This window comes from Mauremys reevesii, linkage group 27, assembly GCF_016161935.1.
Source record: "Mauremys reevesii isolate NIE-2019 linkage group 27, ASM1616193v1, whole genome shotgun sequence".
Lineage (NCBI taxonomy): Eukaryota > Metazoa > Chordata > Testudines > Geoemydidae > Mauremys > Mauremys reevesii.
The window spans coordinates 9,161,593-9,189,401 of NC_052649.1; the positions used below are offsets into that span (position 1 = coordinate 9,161,593).

Genomic DNA, 27,809 nt, shown 5'->3' on the forward strand with positions numbered 1-27,809 from the left:
ACCCTTTAGTTACTGATTGTTAACTGTGATGTGAGCACTAAGAATTATTTTGATTGTTCTCCATAACAACACCAGTTACAATAGCAAATTTCATCCCTGCAAGCTGGACAATTGTCATTTCATGATGTCCCCAGCCTAACCTCTGTGGAGTGACTGCATTTGTGGGGCTCCCTGTTCCTTATAGGAACCCCCTGTTTTCCTACACTTGAACTCCACCAGCTTGGAAACCAGTTACCTTTGTTACCCTCTGCAATGTGATTAGATGTGCACATAGTGGAGTATGTTATGTGTCCTCTAGAGGCAGCTACAATTATATTTCTTAGCACAGGAAATCCCAACAGGACCACAGCACCCACAATCCATGCAAGAAGTTAGGTGAGTCTGTGGTTTGAAGGGTGAAAATTAGAGCCCAGGGCACTGTTAGTTACAAGTCTCAAATGTTCTGTCTTTCCTTATTAATCATGAACTCCACATGTCTACATTATGGCACGTCAACCTTCCACACAGGGTTGACTGGGTGAGATTAGCCAGCCACACTGTGATCAGTCTCTGGCCTCCTTAATGAGCCTGAAAGGATGCTCCAGAGTGACCTGAGTGTCTCACACTTAGAAGCTAAGCACACTGCTTTTGCAGTGCTCCCCAGGCCCTTCTAAGGGAGGACGGGGGTCAGGCAGCCTTCGGCCGTACCCGTCGGTCTCGTGGCTTCGGCAGCAATTCGGCAGCAGGTACACCGAAGGGGCGGGACCGGCAGATCACCCGCAGAAATGCTGCCGAATCCGCGTGACCAGGGCGGACCTCCCACAGAAACGCCCCCGAAGGCTGCCTGACTGCCGTGCAGGGGCAGCTCTGGGCACCAGCATGCCAAGCGCGTGCCTGGGATGGCAAGCCATGGGGGGCGCTCTGCCAGTTGCCGCGAGGGCAGCAGGCAGACTGCCTTTGGCAGCATGCTTGCGGAGGGTCTGCTGGTCCTGTGGCTTCAGCGGACCTCCTGCAGGCAAGCCACTGAAGGCAGCCTGCCTGCCCTGCTTGGGGCGGCAAAAAACATAGAGCCGCCCCGGATGGGAGAGAAGGAGGGAGCCAACAAAGCCCCTGGCCTGATGGGAAGGGTACAAGGGAGGGGTAGAATCAGGGCCGTCTCCAGACCCCAGCGTGCCAAGCGCGTGCTTGGGGCGGCATTTTGCCGGGAGGGCGGCAGGCGGCTCCGGCGGACCTTCCACAGTCATGGAGCCGCAGGACCAGCGGACCCTCCGCAGGCACATCTGCAAGAGGTCCCCCGGAGCCGCGGGACCGGCGACCGGCAGAGCGCCCCCCACGGCGTGCCGCCCTGCTTGGGGCGGCCAAATTCCTAGAGCTGCCCCTGGGTAGAATGGGGAAACTAGGTGAGGGGTGAAGAGGGGCAGAGGGCAGAATCAAGGGCACAAAGAGCCCCAGGCATAGGGGATGGTGGTGTAGGCTAGGGGGACATGGTTGGGGGACACAGAGCTCCTGGCATATGACAGAGGGGGGAATGGAGGGACACAGAGACCCTGGCAAGGGGAGGTAATATGGTGGGGCTTGCAAGGAGTCCCTGCAATAAAGGGGTCTGGGACATAGACACATGGAGCTTGTGGAGCAGAATGAATGGAGCCCCTGATCTGTGCAATGGGCTCAGCCTGTGTCTGACCCTCTAGTATAATTAAGAACATCGTTAATCTCAAAGGACTTTACAAACCAAAGCAGGAGGACCCACTTCTGTGGCACAGAACTGCAGCTACCTCTGGGGTGAAACTCATCAGGCAGCACGATTTGAATAGCAGCCAGTCTCCCCACTCCCTTAGCAACCGGGCAAGTGGGAGGGTGGGGATGGGCCCTGGGGGGGGACGGGGTGGGCTGGGGGGCGCACAGGGGATTGGCCCAGGGGAAGGGGGCGGGGCCAGGAGTACATTTGACCTACAGAGTTGTTCCAGCAGTAATTTGGGGAAGCCCCGCCCACACCACAAGCCCCGCCCAGATACGCACAGACCCCGCCCATTTTAAAATGTTCCGAGCGCCGCCCCGTTTCCGGAAGCGGCGTTGCTTAGCCCCGCCCCCTGGGGGGACCGGCGGCGCTTCCGGGAAGATGGCGGCGGCGGCCGAGGCTGCGGAGCGGCCCCGCTAGCGGCGGCGGCGCCGGGCCATGGAGGCGGAGGGCGGGGCGCTGGGCCCCGGGAGCGCTGGGCCCCGGTGGGGCGGTGGCGGAGGCGGCCGAGGGCCGGGCTCGGGGCCGGGCTCGCCGGGGCTCGCCCCGCTCGCTGCCGCGGCGCCGCGCCGAGCGCCGCCGCCTGCACGGGGCCCTGCTGGCGCTGGTCTCGCACTTCGCCCAGGTGCAGTTCCGGCTCCGCCAGGTGGCGCGGGCCGGGCCCGCCGAGCAGCAGCGGCTCCTGCGCGAGCTCGAGGACTTCGCCTTCCGCGGCTGCCCGGCCGCGCTGGGGACGGGCTCGGGGAGGCCCCGGTGAGTGCGGCCGGGCGGGCTGGGGCGGGAGTCGGCCCAGGGGCTCGCTGGAGCCGGGGGGGGCTCAGCTGGGCCGGGGCCGAGCAGGAGTTCAGCGCCCCCCCCCCAGTTTGCAACCAGGCTTCCGTGTGGTTCTTAAAGGCGTTTCCCTCCCCTGCCGGTGTGTGACACCCCCACAAACGGCGCGGGGTGGGGGGTGTCCGACTGGCTGCGCACACAACACCAACCCAGTGCATAAAGTGGCCCGAAATGGCTCTGTCCCCTAACCTTCCTCAGTTAGGCCTTCGCCATTTCTCTCGGAACAGATGTTCAGACAGATGTACCTGCGGGTGACTGTTCCCTTAGATTAGAACAGCGCCTGCCTCTCCGGGGGGAGGATTTACTGCAGACACACGCACTTGTTCTCTACGCTACAGGGGCATAGCTGTAGCTGTGCCTTCGTAGCACAGATCCCCTCAGAAGGAGTGATACCGATGGCCCTTCTCAGAGGAGAAAGATACAGGGGAGAATTCAGTAAAATTCAGAATCACTGTTTTCTGTCATGCTGCCTAGTGCTTCCATCTTTCACTCTCTGCTTTATTGAGCGTGTTATTCTCATGAGTCACGGATGCTAGGTACACCATTGTCACACCCTACAGAAGTGGAATGGCACTGCTTGCAGTACATGATTTTCTGAACAAGGAACTGATTCAAGGTCAAAAGACACAAAATCCAGAACTGACTTAATAAAATGGTTTAATCTAACCTGTGTACATGGGGCTAGACTGTTAATGCCCATGCTCTGGACTGATCTGTCCTTGGGCTAAAGAGTTGTTTAACTTAGGCACAACCATAGTTAGACTCAGCTACACAGTTTTCTTCAACTTGGTGGTTTCACAGTCTGGACAGTTGCTTAATATGAAAGTTCACATTGGAACCTCAGCCATGAAATGCCCAGTTAAAATGAGAAGGTACAAGTGTGTCCAGCAATAGCCATGTGAGGGAAGCTGAAGTGATACTGCACTTAGATCGCTGATAATGTTTGGTTTCTACACAGTATTAATACCTGACTGTAAGCTGCATATTAGCCTCCTGCATTAGTTCTCTTTCCACTAACATCAGAATAGCGGAAGTTGACCTTCCTCATTTGATCTTACATCTGTACAGATAAATTGTATTTACAGTTCCCCACCCCTCTCCACCTTTTCCTCAAGCACAATGAACAAGGCGTGTCATAGCAAATTATGCCTGGGGCTGCATTAGGGTGCTGGGTCTAGCCAAGGCCCCTGCTACCAGCTCATGAGGAAGCCCTGTGCAAGGGGCCAGCTCACACTGGAGAAGAGGGGGAGAGGGACAGGGAGGTTAATTGGGAATGTTGCTGCCTTATTGCACATGGGAAATCTGGATGATTGCCATTTCCTTTATTTTTTAATGTTACTAAAACCTGCTTAGCAGCTATTACATCACCAAAAACAGCAGGGCAGGGACTTCGAGCTACTCACAGAAGCAAAGAAGCTTCATCTGTACCCTCGTTGGTCAGTCTGCTACTTTGCAATTAATCAGTTTTAAATAAGATACTGTTACAAGGCTTTCAGCCCCACTCCAGTCTCATACACCAAGCCTATGTCCAGTGGCAATTTCCTGTCCATCTGCAGTTTTCAAATGCTCCAGTTTAACCTTGTGCCAGCAGTGGTGAGGACAGTGAGCAGAATGAATTCTGGCTCTTGGCTGAACTCTCTTGGTCTCTCTCATTCTGCCTGTAGGCATTAGTACTGCTTGCAAAGTCTAGATTGAAGTCAGGGCAGTTCTGACATTTGCTTGGGACATTTATTACCCTTGATTTTCATGCAGGAGCAGAGATGGGGTTTGTGGTCTTGATACTTAATTGGCTTTGTGTGTAATTCAGAAGGATCCCAAATGTCTGTGAGATAATGAGGTTTTATTTAAATAAATAAAATTTCAGCTACTTTATTTGGGGGGGAAAAAACCAAGCCCAAATCTAATTTAGAATGCAATTGAATATTTCTGCTTTTTATTCCCATGCTTAATACCTGAAGGCCTTGGTAAGTGCCTCTGTCAATATAAATCTACCTTTTGATTGAGAAATAATGGGTTGCATTTGTTTCACTTATGTACAATTTGAGTGCATTATCCAGAAAACCTGTTCCTGAAATCCCCTTCAGGTTATACCAAGATAAAGTGCCATGCAGTTTGTGATTGTAATATGTTATAGGAAAGATCTGGGGGCTGAAACTGGGGTAGCCTTCTGTGGTTGGCAAAGCACATGAACACCTAATGCAGCTGTATCCAAAAGCAATGCCCAGACCTCTTGTCTTTTTGGAGCCCAGCACTTACCATGAGAGAGCTAAAGAAGGATTTTGTACAATTCATTCATTCATGCCCGTCACCCCAACCGGGACGTATATAAGTGCACAGAGCCGTGACTCTTCTCTGCTATGTAGGGCATTGCGTCAGGTTGCCGCTTCACTCTGAGATGTGTAAGAACTCCAGAAGTTGCTATGAGACATGATCATCATCTGGCTGCTTACAACAAAGTTCTCTACTTGCTGAGGTTTCTAACTAGTGAGACTAGAGTAGGGGGTGCAAGTGCTTCTTTTGTATAGTGGTGACTGGGTTGGAATTTCGTCTCATTGAAAGCCTGCAAGTGAGGTCGCACAGAGGGCATGGGCTGTAAGGTGAACTTCCAAACGTCCCTGTGTAACAATCCTATCTTCAGGGCTATGAGTGGAGTGTTCAATTTCTTTTCCAATAAACTCGTTTCAGGGTGAGCAGGAGAATCAGGAGCGAATCGAGGCCCGGAAGGAGAAGCAGCGAGCGCTAATCATGCAGCTCAAAACACAGCTAGATGACTTGGAGACCTTCGCTTACCAAGAGGGCAGCTATGATTCACTGCCCCAGTCCATGGTCATGGAAAGACAGCGGGTAAGGCCTATGGATCCTCTGCCAGTGCCCTTTCTTAACACCAGCTAGTGCCTTTCTCAGAACACTAGCATGTGGCCAGTGCTGATTCAGGCAGCTGTAATACAACATCATAAGTCTGCATCCATGAATATAATCCATAGGGACTACTACAGTTTACTGTTAGTGGATATAATAAAGTCTGGACTGGCTTCACCCCAATATAACTAGTGGGTAAGTGAAAGCAGCATTCTGGCTCCGCAGGTGGGAGGGCCACATGAGATCATGCCACTCATTATGTGTAATGTTCTGCAGGTAATTATAGAGGAGTTAATAAAGAAGCTGGATATGAACCTGAATGAGGATATTGCATCGCTGTCCCCCGAGGAGCTGCGGCAGCAGGTGGATGTGGCTGTTGCCCAGATTGTCAATCCTGCAAGGGTGAAGGAGCAGCTGGTGGAACAGCTGAAGACGCAAATACGGGACCTGGAGATGTTCATCAGCTTCATTCAGGGTCAGTGCTGGGTTTCGCTTAGACAGTCAGGAGAGCTGCTCATTGGTGCAGCAGGGGCATCTTGGGTATAGCATGGCTTGAATTAGTGAGAGGAAGGATGCAGACCTCAGTGGGGCAGAATTTGGGCATAGAGTAGCACAGACCTCTCTGTGGTGATGTGATAGTGTGTGGAGAACCTGGGACACTGATAGGTGTGATGCTGAGAGGCAGGATGGTCACCCATGTGTAGAGGAATATGAGGCAATACTGACTTACAGTCTGTGATGTTGTACCCTAATTCTTCCAGCTGATGTAGGGATGCAAAATAACGAACTGTTGTCATTGTGGATTTCTCATTCTAGATGAAGTTGGAAGTCCCGGCCAGGTGGAGGATGGACATTGTGAATGTTCAGGCAGAAAGCATGGAAGTGGCCCCTACAAACCAAATGCCAGGCTGCCTCCTAGGAATAACAGAGGTGGGCAATTTACACGGGTTTAGCTCTTGCTGCTTCTCCTTTTGTTGGCCAGCTGGCATCCAACCTGCAGGAACTGGTGTCCCATCACTTCCTAAATTCAGCGTTACTTTTCCCCTGCTAGTGGTGATTTCCCTTACCCTTTCATTGATCCAGACAATAAGCCAGAAACCTCACGTTTGAACTCTTACCTTTCCCTGTTGGCCAGTGTGATTGTACAGTGAATGTGCACCAACACTGATTGCTCTTTAACTTGGAGCTCACAAATATGAGGGGCTTCTGATAATTATCTAGCATCAGACATAATGCAAACAAGGTACTGTGCAGTCTTTCCTGACATGCTGTACCTTTACCAAAGCAGCTCAGTCTTGACCTGCACCACTCCAGCTGTTCTCATCCTGGACTCTTCATCAGCAGAAATCACTGGCTGGTGGATCTGTTGTTCCTTATAGATTACCATGAGACCACCCACTTAAGAACTTGATTTGGTCCCAGGTTCTGGACTGAGCAGGCCAGTTTATTCCCTGAGACAACTAGTTCCTTGCACATCAGCAACTTCCTTCCACAAAAGCTTCTGGCACCCTGTAATTATCCTTCTGTCTGGAACACCCTCTCCCCTCACTAGAAATCTTGAAATTCTGTTTTGGTCACTTGTGCCTGCTAAAATAGCATCCATCATAGGATTCATTTGCTGCCACGTGATTTAAGGTGGATAAGGCAGTTTGAGAATGGGACACATGAATATCTGATGCCCAATTTTGTAGTTTGCATGAGTGCTGAGAAGCTGCCACTCTCTCTTGAGCAAAGCAGCATGAATCACCCAGCCAGCAGCACCAGAGCAAAAGCATCCCCTAGTAGAGTGGCTGATGAGCTCCCTGTATATAGGAACAAGCAGAGATAACTCTGATTCTCTAATGACAGCATTTCTCCTTTTCCCTAACCAACCAGTGAACCCAGAGGATGCCAGAAAGATGCGAGAAACAGGCCTGCACCTTATGCGTCGCATGCTTGCTGTGCTGCAGATATTCGCTGTCAGTCAGTTTGGCTGTGCTACTGGTCAGATCCCCCGCACCCTCTGGCAGAAGGACCAGGCCAGTAGGGACTATTCTCCCTTAATTAAGAAACTGGAACTGTCTGTAGACCAAGTGAGGCAGCTGGCACTGAAGCACCAGCACCAGGATCATGTGCTCAGCTACTCCAGCATGCAGGATGTCTCCTTAGGAGCGAGAGATGAGCTGACTCTGGCTGTGCGGAAGGAGCTGACCATTGCTATACGAGACCTGATGGCTCATGGGCTCTATGCCTCTTCTCAAGGGATGAGCTTGGTGTTGGCACCCATTGCATGCCTGATTCCTGCATTTACCTCGTCGCCACAGACCATGCACCCCTGGGAACTCTTTGTGAAGTATTACAACACCAAGAACGGCCGCGCCTTCGTGGAGTCCCCCGCGCGCAAGCTCTCCCAGTCTTTTGCCCTTCCTGTGACGGGGGGCATCACTGTTACCCCCAAGCAGAGCCTATTGACGGCTATTCACACTGTCCTCACAGAGCATGATCCATTCAAGCGCAGTGCAGACTCTGAACTGAAAGCCCTGGTGTGCATGGCATTAAATGAACAGCGTCTGGTCTCCTGGGTGAATCTGATCTGCAAATCTGGGGCTCTGATACAGTCTCACTATCAGCCCTGGAGCTACATGGCTAACGCAGGCTTTGAGAGTGCACTCAACATTCTCAGCCGCCTGAGCAACTTAAAGTTCAACCTTCCTGTTGACCTGGCTGTCCGGCAGCTGAAAAACATCAGAGATGCTTTTTGATGGGTCTTTTCCAGATCAGCCCCCTTTCCCCAGAAGGAATGTGTTAACTTACTAGCTTAGAGGAGGAGCATTGTTTATGACCAAACTTGTCCCCTTTGAAGCTGATTGTGGCTATTAGGGTAGCAATGTAGTGTCTTGGCACTGGAAACCTCCCTTACAAGACTGCCTGTGAGGAAATGCTGCAGATGTTTGGGTTGTGCGCTACCTCACCCAGGCCTATGCTAATGCAGCTAACAACAGAGCTGCTGCACCCCATCTGTTGGTGCCTTGCCTCTGTCACATGCATTAGGCGTGAACCACTGTCTGAAATGCAATAAAAAGGGCCTAATTTTACAGCCAATGCATCAGAGCAGCTCCTGTGGAGTTCAGTGGAAGCGGTTCCTATGCTGTGGCTGCATGCTCAGCCCCCAGAATTTTTAGTCTAAAAGATGTCACTTGTGGCAGTTTGCTGTTTCACACAGGGCTGTGTGAGGCTTTTTGACAGATGTATCTTACTTCTGCTGCTTAGGCTTGATGTAACATGCCCAGTGGTGGAGTCAGACATCCCCTCCCCCACGCTTATGTAGATTTTGAATGTACAGGAGGCCTGGGAACAATTTCTGCTCTGGTGCCTATTGGTTTGTATCTTGCAGGATTAGTGGCCACAGAGATCCAGACATTGACACATTCTTTGGACTATGTGGTGACAGGTGACTGGATTGAGCACTGTGTAAGAATCTCAGCTCCCTCTTGGAGCTTTGGTCAAAGCCCTGAACACTATCAGGTCAGGGTTTTATTGCAGATGCATTGGTTTCACAACTGCAAACAAATATTCCCTTTTCTAGTTATTGTGTTTAACTTGAGTTAATTATTAGCCCCTGTGCTGCAAGAACAGTTGCTCATATGGCTCCTTGTAGAAAATACATTGCAGTAGTTACAGATGTCTAATATTCCCAATGTAATTCTTAAAAGCACTTCTGTGGTCAGTATCTCTTGGCCAGCAACTTTCTACATCGAGTGTATTTGATTATTGTGTAATTGAGCATTTTCTGCTGCTCTGAGGGCAAAGCTTCCTGCACTGGTGACAGGTAGGTCTGCAGTCAAATCAGTCAGCGCTGTTCAAGTAGTAATCCACATGGCATTTAGGCTGCATGAGAAAAATCACTTCTTGCATCAAAAGAGAACTGAGGGTTTGAGTGGAATAGAGCTGAGGAGAGTGTGGTCTCCTTTGTACGGGCATCAGTGATGCCCTGAGTGGCAGGTAGTGGATTTATATTGGAAACAGGTAGTGCCAGGTTTCCCTTCTGCTTCCTGGCAAAACAGCAACATCCCAGTCTCAGGCACATGGGGGATGGGTTGGGAGTGACCACTCCAATTGTACATTTAGTAGCTAGAAATGGGTCTGTCATGGTTGGGTCTTTTTGTTCCCAGTTTCCCACTGTTCATAGTAGCTCCCTTTGAAGCTTGAAAAGGAACGTTTCCTTACTGCCAGTTCCCCTCAGTTGCACGCACAGTTTGGTGCAGCAGGGTTGTTGGTTTCATCTTATTTCTGTCTAAAAAGCATTGAAGCTATTCTTTGGGAAAACATGTAGAATTTCATAGACTGACAGCACAGATTTTGGCCATCGAGCACTGGGGCCCATCTGCTCTCATTGAAGTCAATGACAAAATGCCACTAACTTCAGAGAGACCAGAATCTGTCTCTCCCCCACCCCTTAACTGTATTCCTAAAATTGTTTGTGTATTTGGAGCAGAGTGAAATGTATAGAACACTGTAAGGAGGGTGTTAGTTTCTTTGATTAAGACTTAGTGGTTAGTAACACATTCCTCCACACGTTTTTAATGCAGAAATAGTTTACTGAAATATAATTAAAACCAGCAGCAGTGACACTTACATATGTGGAAACTCTTTTCACGTTGTACCCTTCAGATATGAAACTGTTTATGTATTTTCAGAGGCTTGTCTAAGGGTGAAAAAGGCCAAGCTGATTTATTCAGGTAAACTTGTCTTCCTGGACAGCAAATTATAGAATTACTAATGACCAACCACATTAAGATTAGCTGGAGAGGCAAGATTTAATTCAAGAATAATTTCCATGGAACATTCCCCATTCTGGTTTGGCTATTTTTTGTCTGAAATCTGCATGTTTTTGTCAAATTTATGGCAGTTACAAATAAGTTGACAGTTGAAGTGTCTGATTGCTGGAAAGGTTTTTCTGGAGCCCTAAATGGTTCCATAAAGCATCTTGTCTTTGGGTTTTTCTAATTCTTAACTCCCTTTTGTTATTTACAGTGCTATGCTGGAGAAGTGTTGTACCCTAGTTGTTCAGATATCTGCTTTATTTCTGATGTTGATTTTGTTCTGATTTTAGGTCTTTGCGTATGTGCAATAGGATGAATGTATTTGTGTTGTGGAGAGTACAATATCTATTACTGATAATAAAAGTCATGGTGGTTTGTGTATGTTGTATTATCTATTTGTACATTAATAGATAAACTGTTAATGCACCCTCTCATTCCTTCTAGACTTTGAATCTTCAGTTCATACTTACAGTCCTTACCTTTATAGCTTGTATGCTGCACCATATTTAGGAACAGAACAGAATAGGTTGGGAACTAAAAACTGGAGTCAACAAGGACACAAATGGGCACCACAAGGGTCAGATGATGTCTTAATAGGAAAAACCAAAACTTCTGGACGATCAAGTGCACCCATTTCACATATGCTCTGTGGCTGGCAAGGAAGAGGCTACCTTGGCCTTCAGGGCTGGATTTGAAAGGATTGTCAATTTTAAAATGTGCATGGCTGTCTGGAATAATGCCTCCACTGACAAATGGAAAAAACATGGAGTGGGGAAAATACTACTTTTCCATTTTGTGTAGGTGGGGGGCAGGGCGCTGCATGTGCAATGTTGGGCTGTCAGGGTCCCTGGTTGGGTTCCCGGTAATGGTGGTGGTTTACACGACTGCAGGGGGGAGATAAATGCCCTCAAAAAGAAGGAGATTTTGCGTGTAAGGCTCCAACCAGTGGCCAAGGGCCGGGGGTAGCTGTGTAGCACCGCGCATCCCTTTAAACTCACTGAAATGTGTACGGGGGGGTGCGGGGCCGTACAGGGAGCCAGGCCGCGCCGTGCTCGGCGCTGTATCACCTGCACCGCGCACGCTCCCCGCCGCTGGGAGAGCAGGGCCGCTCTGGGGAGGAGCGCTGAGCTCCCGCGCTCCTAGGGCCAGGCCCGCCCCGGCCAGCGGCCGCCAAGGGAGGGGACCTGGGGCCTCCTCCGCCCCTCTAACCCGCCCTCACCCCGCGCGTGCGCCGTGGCCCTGGGCGGGAGGAAGCGGAAGTCAGGTGACCGGAATCGCGGGGTGAAAGGTCGGCGAAGCGGTAGCGGCTTCCTTTTCCGGTTTGGGCGCCATCGGAGCCGGAGCCTCGGTGAGTGCTGGGGGGGGCGGGATGGCATCGGCCGCCATCCGCGGGGTGGAGGGCCCGGCGGGGCGGGCGTGGGGGTGCCTGGGGCGGGGGATGTTCCGGCCGGGGCCGGGCTCGGGACCCCCGGGGCAGGTTCCCGGTGCGGGTCTGGGGCCGGGCCCCAGCGGCGGGCCGGGGGGGGGGGTAGGATGCTGGCGGTCTCTCGAGCAGTGGGGCAGGCCAGGCCCGTGGGTGGAGGGGCCGGGCCCCAGAGGAGCCCCGGGGGGGGCAGGATGCTGGCGGTCCCTCGGGCACTGGGGCAGGCCGGGCCCATCGTGGGCAGGGGGGCCGGGCCCCAGAGGAGCCCCGGGGGGGGGAGGGGGGCAGGATGCTGGCGGTCCCTCGGGCACTGGGGCAGGCCAGGCCCGTGGGTGGAGGGGCTGGGCCCCAGAGGAGCTCCGAGCGGGGCAGGATGCTGGCGGTCCCTCGGGCACTGGGGCAGGCCGGGCCCGTGGGTGGAGGGGCCGGGCCCCAGAGGAGCCCCGGGGGGGGGATGCTGGCGGTCCCTCGGGCACTGGGGCAGGCCAGGCCCGTGGGGGGCGGGGCGGGGCCCCGGAGGCGCTCCGCGCGGGGCAGGATGCTGGCGGTCCCTCGGGCAGTGGGGTAGGCCGGGCCCCAGAGGAGCCCCGGGGGGGGGATGCTGGCGGTCCCTCGGGCACTGGGGCAGGCCGGGCCCATCGTGGGGTTCCTGGGCTGCCGCCTGGCTCCTAACGCCTGTTTGCTCCTGGCAGAGATGGGGAAGTTCATGAAGCCCGGGAAGGTGGTGCTCGTGCTGGCTGGGCGCTACTCGGGGCGGAAAGCCGTCATTGTGAAGGTAAATCTCCTCTTGGGGGGGGCTTCACCCTCGGCCAGAAGCCGCGAGTGCCCTGCCTGCAAGAACCAGGGAGTTGCGTTAGGGGTGGCGGCAGCCCACTGCCGCCACCTCTCTGGGTGCGGTTGAAAAGCAGAGGGCTGGCCAGCGTGGTGGGCTTCGCCTGGGATGGGTAAGGGAAGGTACCACCTACAGATCTGGGGGCTCACGAATTATTTGCTCCCATCCCTTTGGTGACATGTAACCATGGGTCACCCTTAGAGCCATAGGCTCTCACCACTCTCACAGATGTCTGTGACATCACGTTCTAGCAAGAGGCCCTGTTCCGAACATGAGATTGGGGATTTATGGGTTCTAATCACTTCGTGGGTCACTTAATCCCTGTGAGGTTTAAATCAACCTCTGTGGGCCTTAGTGGCTGTGTGTGCTCAGTGAGATTTGTGAGGGTTACTTAACGTTTGCTGAGTGGGTCACAGAGAAGCCAGTGCACAGACATTCGTGCTGCGCCAGGATGTGAAGCATTGTCTAGTGGTTAGGCACTAATCTAGGATTTGGGAGACCCAGGGCCGATTTGCTGCTGTGTCGCACACTTGCTTTTGGACGTTGGGCAAGTCACTTAATCCCTCTGGGTGCAGCTGGTGGTGTGATTCCCAGCAGGGATAAACAGGCTCATGTTAGCCGCCTGAGCTGCAGCCTATGCAGCTATGTCCACACTGTTACCTTCAGTGCACTCGCTTGAGCAGAGCTGGCAATCGTCTGTCTGCTGGTGCTGGGAATCCAACCCACCAGGAGCCATGCAGGGATAACCTCTGTGCCTCCGTTTCTCACCTGTAAATGGGTATAATAGCACTGCTACTTCACGGGGATTGTGAGGATAAATACATTAACGATTGTGAGACACTCAGATCTTACAGTGACAAGGGCTGGATAAGCATGTAAGGTAATTAGACATCTGCTTTCTCTGTGTTACCTAGGAGCATCTGGAAACCTGTCATCTATATGCTGCTTGTTGGGCTGAGAACGGAGGTGCCTAGAAACATTAACTCCTAGAGCTAGATAGTTTGAGGTTGTTGCTTATATCCTGTTGTTGTTCATGGGAGTTGCACACCTGCAGAAGAGACGCCTCTAAAAATCCCATGGAATACAGCGTGAGCATTCTGGGGGCTTCCCTTAGTGCTGCTTTTTGTGGCATACGGGCTTTAGATCTGCTCCCATAGCAGAGGATTTTCTTTTGGGTTCTGTGCACCCTGCCATTTGGCTGTCTCTCCAGTGCCTTAAACTCATTAGGCTATAGCAGTTTTTCTGTTCAAAAGGTAGAAGAATCTGTGGTGACCTCCCAGAATCCAGGTTTCTGTGCATTGCTGATAGGTCTTCTGTGTGTTTCAGAACATTGATGATGGCACCTCAGACAGACCGTATAGCCACGCTCTGGTGGCTGGTATCGATCGGTACCCACGGAAGGTAACTGCTGCAATGGGAAAAAAGAAGATAGCGAAGAGGTCCAAGATCAAATCTTTTGTGAAGGTTTATAACTACAACCATCTAATGCCCACCAGGTGAGCAGGCTCGGGCTCACTGAAGTGCTGCTAATAGAACTAGTAAACTACTTTTAGTTTCCTTCAACATGGCAAAAGCAGATTTTCTCTTTGGTAAAGCCTAGAAACCTGCTTCTCTGAGATTTCCTCAGTTATGTCCTTATGCAGCTCAATGAATCAGTTTGCAGGATGCTGACTTGGGTGGCCAGTGATGATTATATTGGAGGATTCAGAAGTTGGGGTGGGACATTCATGATCTTCCCCATTCCTTTATCATCGGGATTCAGGCTGGCACTCTCGCTGTGGGAGAGGCCGGACAAATTCTATTGTTCACAAATGCATCTCTTGTGGCATTGGCCATTATTTAGGCCTTTCATTCGTTTTTCTTTGGCTGGAAACACAGCCTTTCCCCTGTAAGCTCTGAAGAGGATTTGTAATAACGATATGGATCTCCTTGGTAAGGGACTTTGAGATCTACTGATGGACAGTGTAATAGAAAGAGCTGAGTATTGGGGATTGTAGCAGACCCAGCATTTCATGATACTGTCACTGACCTTCCCTTCCCCACTTCTGTTGTGTGCTGCTGAGTGCATGGTGAGGGCAAAGCAAGGCTGCTTGGCACCTCTCACTACCTGCTGGCTCAGAGTGCTTGAGGACTCCTGGGTCATTAAGGGTGCTGACCTGAGTCTGTTTTTTAGGTGTGTTTTTACTGCCACCATCCTGTGGGCTGGCAGGAGAAGTGCACTGTCTAGCCAGACTCAGGCTAGCTATCTAGCATCCTGGCATGTGGGTGTAGCCCATCTTTGGGATGTTTCAAAGTCTGCTGTTCCCTCTCTCTCAGGTATTCTGTGGATATTCCTCTGGACAAGACCGTTGTCAATAAAGATGTGTTCAGGGACCCTGCACTGAAACGCAAGGCAAGGCGCGAAGCCAAGGTGAAATTTGAGGAAAGGTGAGTTGGAAACTTGTCTCCCTCCTCCAGCTGCTTGTTACATTTTTCACTCCTTTATTGAACTGTAGGAATCTGTTTATACTTTAGTTTCTGAGTCACTGAAACCTGCAACCCAGTCCCCTAGCTTGTTCTCGTTCTCAAGTGACATGTGTCCAGCCTGAGCTGTTGGCTGGGAAACCCCAAGAAACACCAGGTTCATATAGCACTGATGTCCTAGCATGCTCCTGAACGGGGCTGTGCTGGCCCTGCAGTGACAGTAACTGAGGGTCTGGCTGCTTGAGGATGTTAAGATCCTTTGCATTGACTGTAAATTAATGCCAGGCCTCATCCTAAATTAATATTTACATACTTCCCTCCTTCATGTAGAGTTCTCCTACCTTTTCAGCTGGATATGTTTAGTTTTCCACTTCCTGTCCTTCAGTGTGCACTCTTCCACCCCCAAGGAGGTTGCATTCTAGTGGTGGGGGCGGGATTCTTGCAGAGCAATGTGTTGTGTTAACAAGATTTAATACTGCACTTGCACAAGCACCTGTCAACATACTGCAGGGAGCAACCTGGGGCGGGGGGAGGGTAGGAGTAGGAGCAGCTAGGGCCTTGAAGAGGCAGTTTCCTAATTTTGGTCTCTGACATCCTGTTCCTTAGTTACCTGTTAAGTGCATGTCACTGGATCCCCGTCCCTGGGTACATGACTCCAGTGTGTCCAGCGTTAAGGCTGATTGATTTGCCTTCTCAGTGGCCTATTTCAGAGCCTGCCCTTCAAAGGAAGGAATTATGACGAGCATCCCCCTCAAGAGAAGCCAGCATCTTTTCCTTGGCCTGCCTGCAGAGGGAGGATTGGCTTCTACAGCCATCCTCACTGCCTTGGCTCCTGTGCTAGCAACAGGCTTGTGCTGCTGTAGCCGTTCTGGCTCACCTCTGGCTTGGGGCTGTGCAGGTGTCATGTTGACTTTGAAGTTGTGAAGATACCTAGTGGGAATTGTTAGTCCTGCAACTGCCGAGAGTTTCTGCCCTTGTCCCCTGTCGTCTTGCTGACTATAAAGGGTTAAAGAGGAAATCGTAGGCCTCCTTTAACTGGGTTTGGGTCACAAATCTCCGTGTTCGCTTAACCCAACAGCCAGAGAAGCTAGTTCTGTCCGGGCAGATGCAGTTTTACATTCTGGGTTGTTCCCCTCTGGGTGAGGCACTGGCCCAGGATTTGGTGCGGGGGGGGGAGGGGTGTCATTTTGCCTTTGCTTTCCTCCTTCCAAAGGCCTGTCAGGCCTACTAGGAGGCTCGCCCCAGCTTCCTGTAGTGCTGCTGATGTGGCCATAGGAGTCCTGCACAGCAGTGAGGCGGCTCCCTCTTCCCGAGGAGCTGAACTCACTGCTTGCATGGTGCTCTCCGGCTGGGCTCTCCGTTATGGGGCCTGTGTGGCCAGGCTGACGTGCCACAGGAACAGATTCTCACTAGTGGGTTTAACCCAAGCAGATGAGGGTGACGAGTCCCACATGAGTTTCCTCCCTGAAGGATTGGGGGAGGGAGGTGTTGGCTGCTCCAGAGCCCAGCTCAGGCTGGGCAGATGTGAGCTTCAGCAGGCCTGAAGCTTGGGCTGAGGCTCGTTCGGGACACTGCTGCCAGGCGTTCCCTAATGTGTGGATTGTGTCTTTCTTTCAGATACAAGACTGGCAAGAATAAGTGGTTCTTCCAGAAGCTGCGATTCTAAACGTGTGACATGGCTGCATCAATAAATGTGTATTAAAAACATTTTGTTGCCCTGTAAAATGTTCCCTGGTGCGAAGCATGTGGCTTTGCAGTGTAAACATCACTTGCTCTGTGCTTCGGTTAGATGACTTGCAGGGGTAATTACAGTCCACGCCAGCCAGGAACGGATTCATGGAGCGTTAAATGGAATTAAATACTAACTGAGATGGCTTTGGAGAACTGCCCTAAGAGTTCTCTGTATCTGATGCCTTCCCCACACAATGTTGAGAGCAGATGACAAAGCTGCTCCTCCTTTCCAGCAATGGAGGCTGGGTAGTCTACAATGCTCTGAATGTCAATTAAGGTCACTCATGGGGAGGGAAATGATTCGGGCTCCTGCTATTCCAGCTGGCTTTGGTTCTTGGGCTAAGAAATGGGACAGATGCATTCAGTGGGGGTGGGGGGTGTCATTTTTTCCAATTGCCTTTGCTAAGTATTGGCCTTTATGGGGCAAGTGGCAACTTTGTCTGACTCAAATAGTGTCCACCTGCCTCATTGACCTTTGGGAGTAGAAGCTAAATGAAGGTGGGGTGAGCTCAGCAGCAAGTAGAGGTAATTTAGAGATTTTATTGTGCAGAAATTGTTCCCTTGCTTCATCAAAAAGGTTTCATGAGCACCTGGCTCATGGCTTATTCGAGGTGCCTTTGGGAAAGTGAAGATCAGAAACTGAGGAGTTAGAGACAAATAAGCCTTTGGTCTCCCCCCACGGCGACTCAGGCTCACTATACCCTGCATGAGGTTAGACTGGGATGTTCAGCCCTTGCAGGACCCCACTGCTGGGAAGGGATGATTGTTTCAGCGAGACGCGTTCTCCTCACTCCCTGAATCACAAAGCTTTGCCTTGTCCCAGTTTCTTTAAATGCTCCCCCCTCGAGGTGTAAGGGTGACTGAGGGCACTGGGTCAGTAAGGGCCTGCACCCAGGTGCTGGCTAACTGACACCATGCAGCAGAGTCTGCTGCGGCAGTTACCCTGCTCCTTGCTGAGGGCAGCGTCCGGCCCCAAGACCGAAATGACCTCCCAGGGGTGTCCATCACTCCTGAGCCTTGTTTGCACGGGGGAGGGGGGTGGCCCTGGTTAAATCCCAGCTTTGCCCTCGTGTGGACGCGTTTGCTGCGGAGTCAGTGCCGTGTTCCCGTGCAGACAGGCCCCGGTGCGCTCCCTGCTGGGGCCGGGGGGGTCTCCTTGCCCTGGGGAAGGCGCCGGGCTAGGGCCGCCAGGGGAGCCGGGCTCTGCCTCTGGCCGAGGCTGCGGGGCTGGGCTGCTCGCAGGCGGGTCTCTGGGGCTGGGCGGGGCACGGGGCGGCCGGGAAACGAAAGTGAAAGAGGGGCCGGAGTCGGGCAGGAAGCGCCGGCGCCGCTGCAGGAGCCTGGGTCGGTGAGAGGGGCTGCAAATTCCGCATGGGGGCGCGCCCTGCTCCGAGCCCCGGGGGTGCTGGGAGGGGGGGGATTGCATGCCCTGGGTCCCCTAGGGTGTTGGGGGGGTCTGCTCCTTGGTCTAGCCACAGCCCTGGGTGTGAGGGGGTTGTGTGGTGCACCCACCCCTTTTTACAGGGTCGCCCAGGGGGGCTCTGTGCCCCTTCCCTAGGGTCTGGCAGAGCCCCTCCCTCATTGTTTCCAGCCCGGGTGCCCCAGGTCGCTGCCTCCCCAAGTCCCTGTCTGGGGTGACCAGGGGAGCCCCTTTGTGCTCCATTCCAGGGATTCCCTCCCACCCTGGGGTGTTGCAGTCCTGGGGGCAGGGCCCATTTGCCCCCCACCCAGGAACTGGTCCCAGCCTGACATTTGGGAGCCAATCCTCCCTTTAGACTGTCTCCTGCCGCTCCCCGGGGTTTCTGGGCACCTGCAGGTGAAGGGCAGGGCCAGTCCTGACGGGGGGCACAGTCAGATCAGAGTGACCTGTGGGGACCATGGGGTGAGCGCTCATCTGTCACCCCCCTGAACCTGGAGAAACGCTCCACGCTGCAGTGATTGGCCAGTCCGGAAGGCCCAGGGCCAGGAGATCAGTGTATGCTCGGATCTCCCTGCGTGACGCGCCCATATCACTGTAGAGCCGATGCTCAGCAGGATGCTGCTGGGGGAGAAACCGGGGTGGGGGTGATTTTGGTGCCAGATTCTGACACTTTGGTGCTTTCTCTCCCCAGGTGTGGGCGACACAATGACAGATTCAGAAGAGGTAACTGGGCACCAGGCGAGTCAGTCCCTGTCCTGGGCTTTTGAAAGCCAAAGTGGAAATTAACCTGAGAATAACATTTCCCCGGGGGAGTGCCAGGAGGTTGGTTGGTTGAGGCCTGGTCTTCACTAGGAAATTAGGGTCGTATAACTCCATCGCTCAGGGGTGTGAAAAATCCACCCCTCCGAGTGACGCAGCTCACCCGACCTAACCCCTGGTGTAGACAGCGCTCTCCCATCGACCGGCCGCCTCTCCAAGGTGCATTACCCCTCCCGTCCGCGTGGGCAGCGTCTCCACGGACGTGCTACGGCAGCCCAGCTGCAGCGCTTTGAGTCTAGACGAGCCCTGAGTGCAGGGAGCTGGAGACCACGCAGGGCAAAGTCCAGCCGGAAAGTTCCTTCCCCACCCCCATGCGGATTCTGGCTCCCCCCTCCCTCTGGCTCCGCCCACATTGAATTCGGACCCCTGTGCTGGCGGAGCTAGAGAGCTCACGTGCAGATAGTGACTGGCATAGCCCATGGCCCGGGCTGCCCCGTGATACAGCGTGTGGGCTCTGGGGTCACTCCCCTCTCCTGGCTTGCAGGATTCCTTTGTCCGTCTGCCTGATGAGCTCCCACTGGAGAACAGCCCCCCCGAGATGACACCCGAACGCCTGCAGCAGGAGATTGAGAAGTGCAAGGTGGGTCCCTGCCCAGGCACTGCAGGTTGAGCAGCTGCTTTCCACGTGCGTCGATGGCGGGATGGGGCAGGGGCTCAGAATGCGCCTACTCGTTCCCGCCGCAGTGTGTGGTTCACGGAGGCCCAGACCCCGACGATTCTGGGCCGATAGCGCCTGGGGTGGAGCTACGCCCCGTTGCCCACCCGCACGGGACAGACTGGGATTCTGTGGGGTTGAAGTGGCAGTGGGGACGGGGTAGCCTCTGCAGAGCAGCCCAGGAGAGCCTGACCTTCCCTTCGGTGCCTCTCCCAGGAGCGCTGCCAGGCGCTGGAACAAGACCGGCTAGAGCTGGGGATGGCGAAGGAAGCCGCTGAGCGGAAGACACAAGGATTCCAGAGAGAAGCCGAACTCCTCCGTGGGAAACTGGAGAAAGAGACGTCTCTGAGCAGGGAGCTGGAGCCCTCCTCCCAGGCTGGTTCCTAGGGACAGGCCCTTTGCACCCCACCCTCCCAGGATGCATTTAGTCTGAGTCTAGTGAACAGATCACAGAACCACAGCACAGTCTGGCACAACTGGCCACCTCTGCTCAGCGAAGTCCCAGGGCTGGGGTAGCGGGGATGGGGGACGGGCAGGGCTGTAGCAGCTGGGTGGGGGACGGGCAGGGCTGGGGTTGCAGGGGCTGTAGCAGCTGGGTGGGGGACGGGCAGGGCTGTGGTTGCAGGGGCTGCGAGTGGGGGTGGGGGATGGGTAGGGCTGGGGTCGCAGGGGCTGCGAGCGGGGGTGGGAGACGGGCAGGGCTGGGGTCGCTGGGGCTGCAAGGGGGGGTGGGGGACGGGCAGGGCTGGGGTCGCAGGGGCTGCGAGCGGGGTGGGAGACGGCAGGGCTGGGGGGCAGGGGTGGGGGACGGGCAGGGCTGGGGTCGCAGGGGGTGGAGGACGGGCAGGGCTGGGGTCGCAGGGGCTGCAAGCGGGGGTGGGGGACGGGCAGGGCTGGGGTCGCAGGGGGCTGCGGGTGGGTGTGGGGGAATAGCAGAGCTGGGTGAGGGACGGGCAGGGCTGGAATCATGGGGGGTCCAGTGGCAGAGCTGCTCTGCCCTCATCTCTGATTTAGCTTTTCCTTCCTTCCTTCCTGAAGGAGCTTTGTCTGGCAAAGGCGGAAAGGGACAAGTTGCTTCAGGAAAAGCAGAAGCTGGAAAAGGAGCTGGAGGAGCTGGAGGAGAGGAGAGTGGCCTGGGAGGAGCAAGCTAAGGTGAGGAAGTTCTCAGCAGGGCCTCCAGCCCCCCGCACATCTGGTGATTGTCACTGGGGGGCCCCTGGGCCTGCTGGGGGCTGATCAGGCGGGTCTGTGGGGCAGGTTGCGGTGAGTGAGCTCCACTCCCGTTCTGCTGCTCGCAGGGGAGGGTGCACCAGCCCGGGAGTGGCTCTTGTGAGGGGAGACATCTCGGCTGGGAAAATGCCTCCTGCAGCACAGCGCCCCCGGCACTGGGCTCGGCGCTGCCTCGGGGGGAAAGCGCCCTTCAGAAATCCCCAGTGTGCTGTGGCTGGTTGTCCCCTTGCAGGGCTCCCGCCCCGATACCGCCCCGGCTTAGGTTGGGAGCTCAGACGGGGCCCTGCCCAGGGGTGCTCTGGCGGCAGCTTCCCAGGCTTTACCCTCGGAGCGACACCGTGTGGGGAGCTGAGCTGCAGGCTCTCAGGTGGGGGCTGGTGGGGATGGGCCCCAGCCGTCTCCTCCCTCCCGTCCCTGGGCACAGCACTCCCTCACGCTGCGTTCCCCAGGCGCCGCCCTCCCTGCCGGACAGAAAGATGCTGTTTAAGGGACACGTGACGGAGGCCGAGGACGTGAACGCACTGGTGGTCGCCCCTCGGATCCAGCGGGCACTACCTGGGGGCTCTGCCCTCCTCACCTTCGAGGAGCCAGAGGGTAGGTGTGTTGCTGCAGGCCAGCCTGCCTCTGGTCAGCGCCTAGCTGGGGGGATGCCCAGCTCCACACACGCTGGCTAAGACGCGCAGCCTGGCACCTGCTTGGGGTCCCTCCCTCAGAGGTGAGGCCCCAGCATTCCCCTCGCCAAGGGCCCGTTGTGCTGCTGCCCTTTGCTTCGCCAGACTCTCCCACCACCGCGCTGCAGAGCCTCACGTGCTCCTGGGGGGGATTCCCTGCCAGGCTTGGCCCTGGCCCTGGCCCAGCCCGCCCCAGAGCCGCCTGCCTGGCGCTCCCCAGGCCTGACTGGTTTCTCCCTCTTTGCAGTTGCCCAGAGGATCCTAGAGATGAAGCAGCACGAGGTGAAGCTGGACGAGAGTGCAGGGTGCGAGGGCCGGGTGCGAGTGCAGGCAGAGCCGGTGGAGCTGCTGCTGCCCTCAGCCCTGGAGGTGAGGCTCAGCTGCCAGGGAGTCTGTGCCGCAGCCTCTCGCACGCCGGGGGGCTGGGCTGTGCCCGGCAGGGGCGGGGAGCCTCTCGCACGCTGGGGGGCTGGGTTGTGCCCGGCAGGGGCGGGGAGCCTCTCGCACGCCGGGGGGCTGGGCTGTGCCCGGCAGGGGCGGGGAGCCTCTCGCACGCTGGGGGGCTGGGTTGTGCCTGGCAGGGGCGGGGAGCCTCTCGCACGCCGGGGGGCTGGGCTGTGCCCGGCAGGGGCGGGGAGCCTCTCGCACGCCGGGGGGCTGGGCTGTGCCCGGCAGGGGCGGGGAGCCTCTCGCACGCTGGGGGGCTGGGTTGTGCCTGGCAGGGGCGGGAGCCTCGCACGCCGGGGCTGGGCTGTGCCCGCAGGGGCGGGAGCCTCGCACGCCGGGGCTGGGCTGTGCCCGGCAGGGACCCTCGCACGCCGGGGGGCTGGGCTGTGCCCGGCAGGGGCGGGGAGCCTCTCGCACGCCGGGGGGCTGGGCTGTGCCCGGCAGGGGCGGGGAGCCTCTCGCACGCCGGGGGGCTGGGCTGTGCCCGGCAGGGGCGGGCGGCCTCCCCACATCCTGCAGGGCCGTGTGCCCTGCCGCTGCCTGTTCTCACGGTAGCCGGGCTGTGCTCCGTCCCAGCACAAAGCTCCCCCCATTGGCGCCAGGGGCATGAAGCTCCCTGTGCCTGCCCCCTGCCATGTCCCGGCAGCCCCGGCCCCCTCTCTCCAGGCTGGAGCCATGACGGCCTGGTGCCTGCCCCGCAGATTGAGCTGAAGCTGAGTGACAGGTGCATCCTGCTGTCCAGCCTCCCCCGCCTGGATCTCTCGGAGGAGCAGCTGCTGGATAAGCTGGAGCTGTTCTTCAGCAAGGCGAAGAACGGGGGCGGTGAGGTGGAGCAGCGGGAGCTGCTGAGTGATTCTGGGCACGTGGTGCTGACCTTTGCGCAAGATGGAGGTAGGTGGGGGAGACGCTGAGAGCCGGGGTGGGGGGCCCTGAGCTCTCATTCCAGGGAGGGGACAGCTCCCTGCAGCACTGACGTCCCTCTGTGCGTAGCCCGAGTGCGCCGTGAGGGGGGCTGGAGTGGGGGAGACGGGGGGGGGCTCCCGGTTCCCAGAGGCTGCACTGGGCTCGTTGCGCTTGGCGCAGGATTCCTGGGGTGATGCTGCAGGCGCCAGTGCTGGAGCCTCAGCGGCCACTTTCGCCCCCCTGGCACTGGGGAAAGGCTCAGCCTGCGGGTGGGAGCAGGAGCTCAGGGCGTCTCTCTTCGCTCGGCAGTGGCGGAGCAGCTAATGAAGAAAGGACGCATCCAAGTCCCCATTGGCAAGCGGACGTACGAACTCAAAGTGACGCCCTACATGAGTGGACAGATCACAGACCTTCAGGTAGGGGTTGCAAGCCCTGTGCGCTCCCAGCGTGCTCTGGTGCCATCCCCGGCCACGTGCGAGCCCCAGCGTGCACTGACCGCACCCCCCTAGCGTGCACTGATCCTGATACCCCTCACACGACCCCCGTGTGCACTGACCGCACCCCCCCTGCGGGCACTGATCCTGATACCCCTCCCCTCCAGCCCCAGCATACACTGGCACCCCAAGCCTCAGCATACATTGACTGCACCCCCTGTACGAGCCCCAGCGTGCACTGACCCTCCTCACACAACCCCAGTGTGCACTGAGCCTGACCCCCCTCCCCTCACACGACCCCAGCGTTCACTGAGCCTGACCCCCCTCCCCTCGCACGACCCCAGCGTTCACTGAGCCTGACCCCCCTCCCCTCACACGACCCCAGCGTTCACTGAGCCTGACCCCCCTCCCCTCAGACGACCCCATTGTGCACTGACCACACCCCCCCGGCGTGCACTGATCCTGATACCCCTCCCCTCCGCACCAGCGCCAGTGCACACTGACCGTGCCCTCCCCCCCCAGTGTGCACTGATTCTAACACCCCTCCCCTCTGCACAAGTCCCAGCACATGCTGACACCACCACTCCTGACCCTAGCACCACTCCCACCCTGGGCGTGAGCCCAGTGCCCATTGTCCCCCCCATGTGCACTGTGCACAAGCCTGTGTGCAGCCCCCGCCCCCCCCCCCCCCGCATGCTCCAGCGCTCGCTCGCCCTGGAGTCTGAAGGCACAAGGCAGCTGAAAGGGTTGGTGGCCAAGAGCATGAGCGGGACAGGGGCAGACAGCTCCGTGGGGCAGGGGCTGTCTCTGGTCTGGGTCTGTACAGCACAGAGCACAGTGGGGCCTGGCCCATGCCTGGGCTCCCAGCCCCGTGGAAATACAGATAAGAACAACATTGGGGAGCGGCTGAGTCACAGCTGGGGAACCCCTGCTCTGCATTCCCCGCGCTCCCTGCTGCTGGGTCAGACTAGCCGCTCTGCAGGGACCCTGCCCCTAGGGAAGCCGGCGGCAGCTGCTGCAGGAGGCTCCGTGCAGAGCTAAGCAGGCGCTGGAGCTTGCCTGGCGAGCAGCAGGCCGGGTTTGTGCCTTTGTGCCCAGGGCATGTGTCACACTCTGCTCTGACTCCTGGGGGGGGGCAGGGGGGTCCCTGTGGTGGTTAATTCCATCAATTGAGATCCCCAGCAGCGGACCCTCTTCTCCCCTGGCTGCTCTCCCCGTAGCTCAGCCAACACCGGGCTGTGCCAGCAGGAGGCAGCGCGCTCTGCAGGGTCACGTCTCTGCTTTCTCCTCCTAGGTCCGTCCGTCCGTCTGTGCCAAGACCGTGCTCCTGTCGGGGATCCCGGACATCTTGGATGAGGAGTCCATGAGGGACGCCCTGGAGATTCACTTCCAGAAGCCCAGCCGAGGCGGGGGCGAGGTGGATGCCCTGGGATATGTGCCAGTGGGGGGGCAGGGACTTGCTGTGTTTGAGGAGGACACGGACTGAAGCTCCTCCGTGGACATTAACCCGAACACGAGACAGTCGGCACCCAGGGACTGGGCCTGAGCCCACGTGCTCCGTGTAGATTAATCAGGCTCTGATTGGCATTAAAGTCTTTGGGGAGCTGCTCGCGGTCCTTGCCCATGTTCTCAGGGCCGAGTGTGGCTCTATGGTCTTGTGGGGCTGGGCACGAGCAGGAAGGTGAGAACCCCATTTCCGAGCGTCAGCACAGCGGGCAGGCCTGTGTGGCTCGCCACGAAGCCCTGGCTGGCGATGGCACCCGGCATGGTGGACTCAGGCATGAAATGGAGTGAAATGAGCAGTGGGTCTCTGCCCACCACACCCAATTGCCTTTAGACCCCTCTTGGGCGTCTCTTTCCAGCAGGGTGTGGGGCCCGCTGGGTGTAGGGTTAAGTGAGTTTGGAACCTGCGAGCATGAGCTGTGCGGCCGTGCCAGGATGCCCAAGCAAGGGCCTGGGATGGGGGGGGGTGCTGCCTGCGGCCCCGTCGGTGTTAAAAGCTCATTGGGCCCAGCTTGTCATGCCTGGATGGCCGTGTGGGTGGCATTGGGGGGTATAGGGGCCTGTGGGTAGGATGGGGGCATCAGTGCAGTGTGGCAGATGCTATGGGGGGGGGGCAGTGGGTGTGTTTAGGGTAGGGTGACCAGACAGCAAATGTGAAAAGTTGGGATGGGGGTGGGGGTAAAAGGAGCCTATATAAGAAAAAGACCCCAAAAGCAGGACTGTCCCTCTAAAAAGTCGACATCTGGTCACCCTAGTTTAGGGCAAAACCGACGAAGAGTCCAGTGGCACCTTAAAGACTAACAGCTTTATTTGGGCACAAGCTTTCGTGGGTAAAAAACCCCCACGTCTTCAGCTGCCTCTTCACCCACGAAGGCTTATGCCCAACTGAACCTGTTAGTCTATAAGGTGGCATCGGATGCCTCATTGTGTTTGCGGCTACAGACTAACACGGCCCCTGATATTTAGGGACGAGATAGAGGAGTGTGTGTGTGTGTGGGCGATAGCTGGCCCTAAGGTGGGGATGGGGCCATAGGGGTGTGGAGGCGGGAATGGGGGCAGAGGGCTAGGGGGTGCGGCGCTGTGGGGAGGCGGACGGGGTGAGGCTGGAGGTGGTGATGGGCTATGGGGATCCTGGGGGGGCTGGGGGCGGTCAGAGGTGGGGGCTCTAGAGGTGGTGGCGTTAGGTGCTGGGGAATGCCCACGAGGGCGCTGGGGGCATTCAGAGGCGGGGGCTCTAGCTGACCGGGAGGGTGTCTAGGGGTGGTGGCGTTAGGTGCTATGGGGACACACACACCAAAGGGCGGGGGTGTTCAGAGGCGGGGGGGGGGGGCTCTAGATAACCCGGGGGTGGGTGGGTCTAGGGGTGGTGGTGTTAGGTGCTATGGGAGACGGTCACACACCCAGAGGGCATGGGGGGGGGGGCTGTAGGAGGCGTTCAGAGGCCGGGAGGGTGCTCTAGTTGACCGGGGGGGGGGGGTCTAGAGGTGGTGGCATAAGGTGCTATGGGAGACGGACCCCATTCCCTGCCCTGGGTCTGGACCTGTTACCTCAGATGACCCCATTACTTCTTCAGTGACCTCACACAACCCCATTTGCTCTTCTGGATCTGAGTCTGTGATCTCAGATAACCCCATTACTTGTCCAGTGTCCTCAGATGACCCCAGATAACCCCATTACTCTTCAGTGACCTCACATGACCCCATTTGCTCTTCTGGAGCTGAATCTGTGTCCTCAGATAACCCCATTACTTGTCCAGTGTCCTCAGATGACCCCAGTTACCTCAGATGACCCCATTACTCCTCAGTGACCTCACATGACCCCATTTGCTCTTCTGGCGCTGAGTCTGTGACCTCAGATAACCCCATTACTTGTCCAGTGTCCTCAGATGACCCCTGTTACCTCAGATGACCCCCATTACTTCTTCAGTGACCTCACATGACCCCATTTGCTCTTCTGGAGCTGAGTCTGTGTCCTCAGATAAGCCCATTACTTCTCCAGTGGCCTCAGATGACCCCCAGTTACCTCAGATGACCCCATTACTCTTCCGTGACCTCACATGACCCCATTTGCTCTTCTGGAGCTGAGTCTGTGACCTCAGATAACCCCATTACTTGACCAGTGTCCTCAGATGACCCCTGTTACCTCAGACGACCCCATTACTTCTACAGTGACCTCACATGACCCCATTTGCTCTTCTGGATCTGAGTCTGTGACCTCAGATAACCCCATTACTTGACCAGTGTCCTCAGATGACCCCTGTTACCTCAGATGACCCCATTACTTCTTCAGTGACCTCAGTTGACCCCAGTTACCTCAGATGACCCCATTACTCTTCAGTGACCTCACATGACCCCATTTGCTCTTCTGGCGCTGAGTCTGTGACCTCAGATAACCCCATTACTAGTCCAGTGTCCTCAGACGACCCCATTACTTCTTCAGTGACCTCACATGACCCCATTTGCTCTTCTGGATCTGAATCTGTGTCCTCAGATAACCCCATTACTTCTCCAGTGTCCTCAGATGACCCCCAGTTACCTCAGATGACCCCATTACTCTTCAGTGACCTCACATGACCCCATTTGCTCTTCTGGATCTGAGTCTGTGACCTCAGATAACCCCATTACTAGTCCAGTGTCCTCATATGACCCCATTACTTCTACAGTGACCTCACATGACCCCATTTGCTCTTCTGGATCTGAATCTGTGTCCTCAGATAACCCCATTACTTCTCCAGTGTCCTCAGATGACCCCAGTTACCTCAGATGATCCCCATTACGTCTTCAGTGACCTCACATGACCCCCATTTGCTCTTCTGGATCTGAATCTGTGTCCTCAGATAACCCCATTACTAGTCCAGTGTCCTCAGATGACCCCATTACTTCTACAGTGACCTCACATGACCCCATTTGCTCTTCTGGATCTGAGTCTGTGACCTCAGATAACCCCATTACTTGTCCAGTGTCCTTAGATGACCCCTGTTACCTCAGATGACCCCATTACTTCTTCAGTGACCTCACATGACCCCATTTGCTCTTCTGGATCTGAATCTGTGACCTCAGATAACCCCAT

At 56.0% G+C, this 27,809-nt stretch overlaps 3 protein-coding genes across 12 annotated transcripts; all 3 read left to right on the top strand.

The window, feature by feature from the left end:
* The first annotated feature begins 2,240 nt into the window (after positions 1–2,240).
* On the top strand, positions 2,241–10,588 carry RUNDC1 (RUN domain containing 1). 3 transcript variants are annotated; one of them, XM_039516403.1, is made up of 5 exons: positions 2,241–2,470; positions 5,234–5,392; positions 5,684–5,882; positions 6,224–6,337; positions 7,283–10,588. In XM_039516403.1, the coding sequence occupies exons 2-5, from the start codon at positions 5,294–5,296 to the stop codon at positions 8,146–8,148; spliced, it is 1,278 nt and encodes a 425-aa protein (XP_039372337.1). In that variant the 5' UTR covers positions 2,241–2,470; positions 5,234–5,293; the 3' UTR covers positions 8,149–10,588. The 3 variants fall into 3 exon arrangements, with proteins under 3 accessions (XP_039372337.1, XP_039372335.1, XP_039372336.1); XM_039516401.1 differs by lacking the exon at positions 2,241–2,470 and adding an exon at positions 4,869–5,145; XM_039516402.1 differs by lacking the exons at positions 2,241–2,470; positions 5,234–5,392 and adding an exon at positions 5,399–5,602.
* An 813-nt stretch (positions 10,589–11,401) lies between these two features.
* Positions 11,402–16,634, top strand: RPL27 (ribosomal protein L27). The gene is made up of 5 exons (XM_039516450.1): positions 11,402–11,557; positions 12,325–12,407; positions 13,791–13,960; positions 14,781–14,891; positions 16,545–16,634. The coding sequence occupies exons 2-5, from the start codon at positions 12,327–12,329 to the stop codon at positions 16,591–16,593; spliced, it is 411 nt and encodes a 136-aa protein (XP_039372384.1). The 5' UTR covers positions 11,402–11,557; positions 12,325–12,326; the 3' UTR covers positions 16,594–16,634.
* A 1,121-nt stretch (positions 16,635–17,755) lies between these two features.
* IFI35 (interferon induced protein 35) lies at positions 17,756–24,845 on the top strand. Of its 8 annotated transcripts, none has more exons than XM_039516418.1 (10): positions 17,756–17,782; positions 18,770–18,816; positions 19,382–19,477; positions 19,769–19,927; positions 20,591–20,704; positions 21,232–21,376; positions 21,701–21,822; positions 22,602–22,791; positions 23,113–23,219; positions 24,532–24,845. In XM_039516418.1, the coding sequence occupies exons 2-10, from the start codon at positions 18,784–18,786 to the stop codon at positions 24,721–24,723; spliced, it is 1,158 nt and encodes a 385-aa protein (XP_039372352.1). In that variant the 5' UTR covers positions 17,756–17,782; positions 18,770–18,783; the 3' UTR covers positions 24,724–24,845. The 8 variants fall into 8 exon arrangements, with proteins under 8 accessions (XP_039372352.1, XP_039372355.1, XP_039372350.1 ...); XM_039516421.1 differs by having other exon boundaries at positions 17,760–17,782; positions 18,770–18,801; XM_039516416.1 differs by lacking the exon at positions 17,756–17,782 and adding an exon at positions 17,942–18,002.
* The last annotated feature ends 2,964 nt before the right edge of the window (positions 24,846–27,809 follow it).

What these genes read in the sequence shown, in the direction of transcription:
- RUNDC1 (XM_039516401.1), top strand. An exon ending in TGGTCATGGAAAGACAGCGG is followed by an intron (nt 5,393 to 5,683) that starts GTAAGGCCTATG and finishes AATGTTCTGCAG; the next exon opens with GTAATTATAGAGGAGTTAAT. An exon ending in GTTCATCAGCTTCATTCAGG is followed by an intron (nt 5,883 to 6,223) that starts GTCAGTGCTGGG and finishes TTCTCATTCTAG; the next exon opens with ATGAAGTTGGAAGTCCCGGC.
- RPL27 (XM_039516450.1), top strand. Translation starts at nt 12,327, where the DNA reads ATGGGGAAGTTCATGAAGCCCGGGAAGGTGGTGCTCGTGCTGGCTGGG. An exon ending in GGAAAGCCGTCATTGTGAAG is followed by an intron (nt 12,408 to 13,790) that starts GTAAATCTCCTC and finishes TGTGTGTTTCAG; the next exon opens with AACATTGATGATGGCACCTC. An exon ending in AACCATCTAATGCCCACCAG is followed by an intron (nt 13,961 to 14,780) that starts GTGAGCAGGCTC and finishes CCTCTCTCTCAG; the next exon opens with GTATTCTGTGGATATTCCTC.
- IFI35 (XM_039516418.1), top strand. Translation starts at nt 18,784, where the DNA reads ATGACAGATTCAGAAGAGGTAACTGGGCACCAG. An exon ending in AAGAGGTAACTGGGCACCAG is followed by an intron (nt 18,817 to 19,381) that starts GCGAGTCAGTCC and finishes CCTGGCTTGCAG; the next exon opens with GATTCCTTTGTCCGTCTGCC. An exon ending in GACAGATCACAGACCTTCAG is followed by an intron (nt 23,220 to 24,531) that starts GTAGGGGTTGCA and finishes TTCTCCTCCTAG; the next exon opens with GTCCGTCCGTCCGTCTGTGC.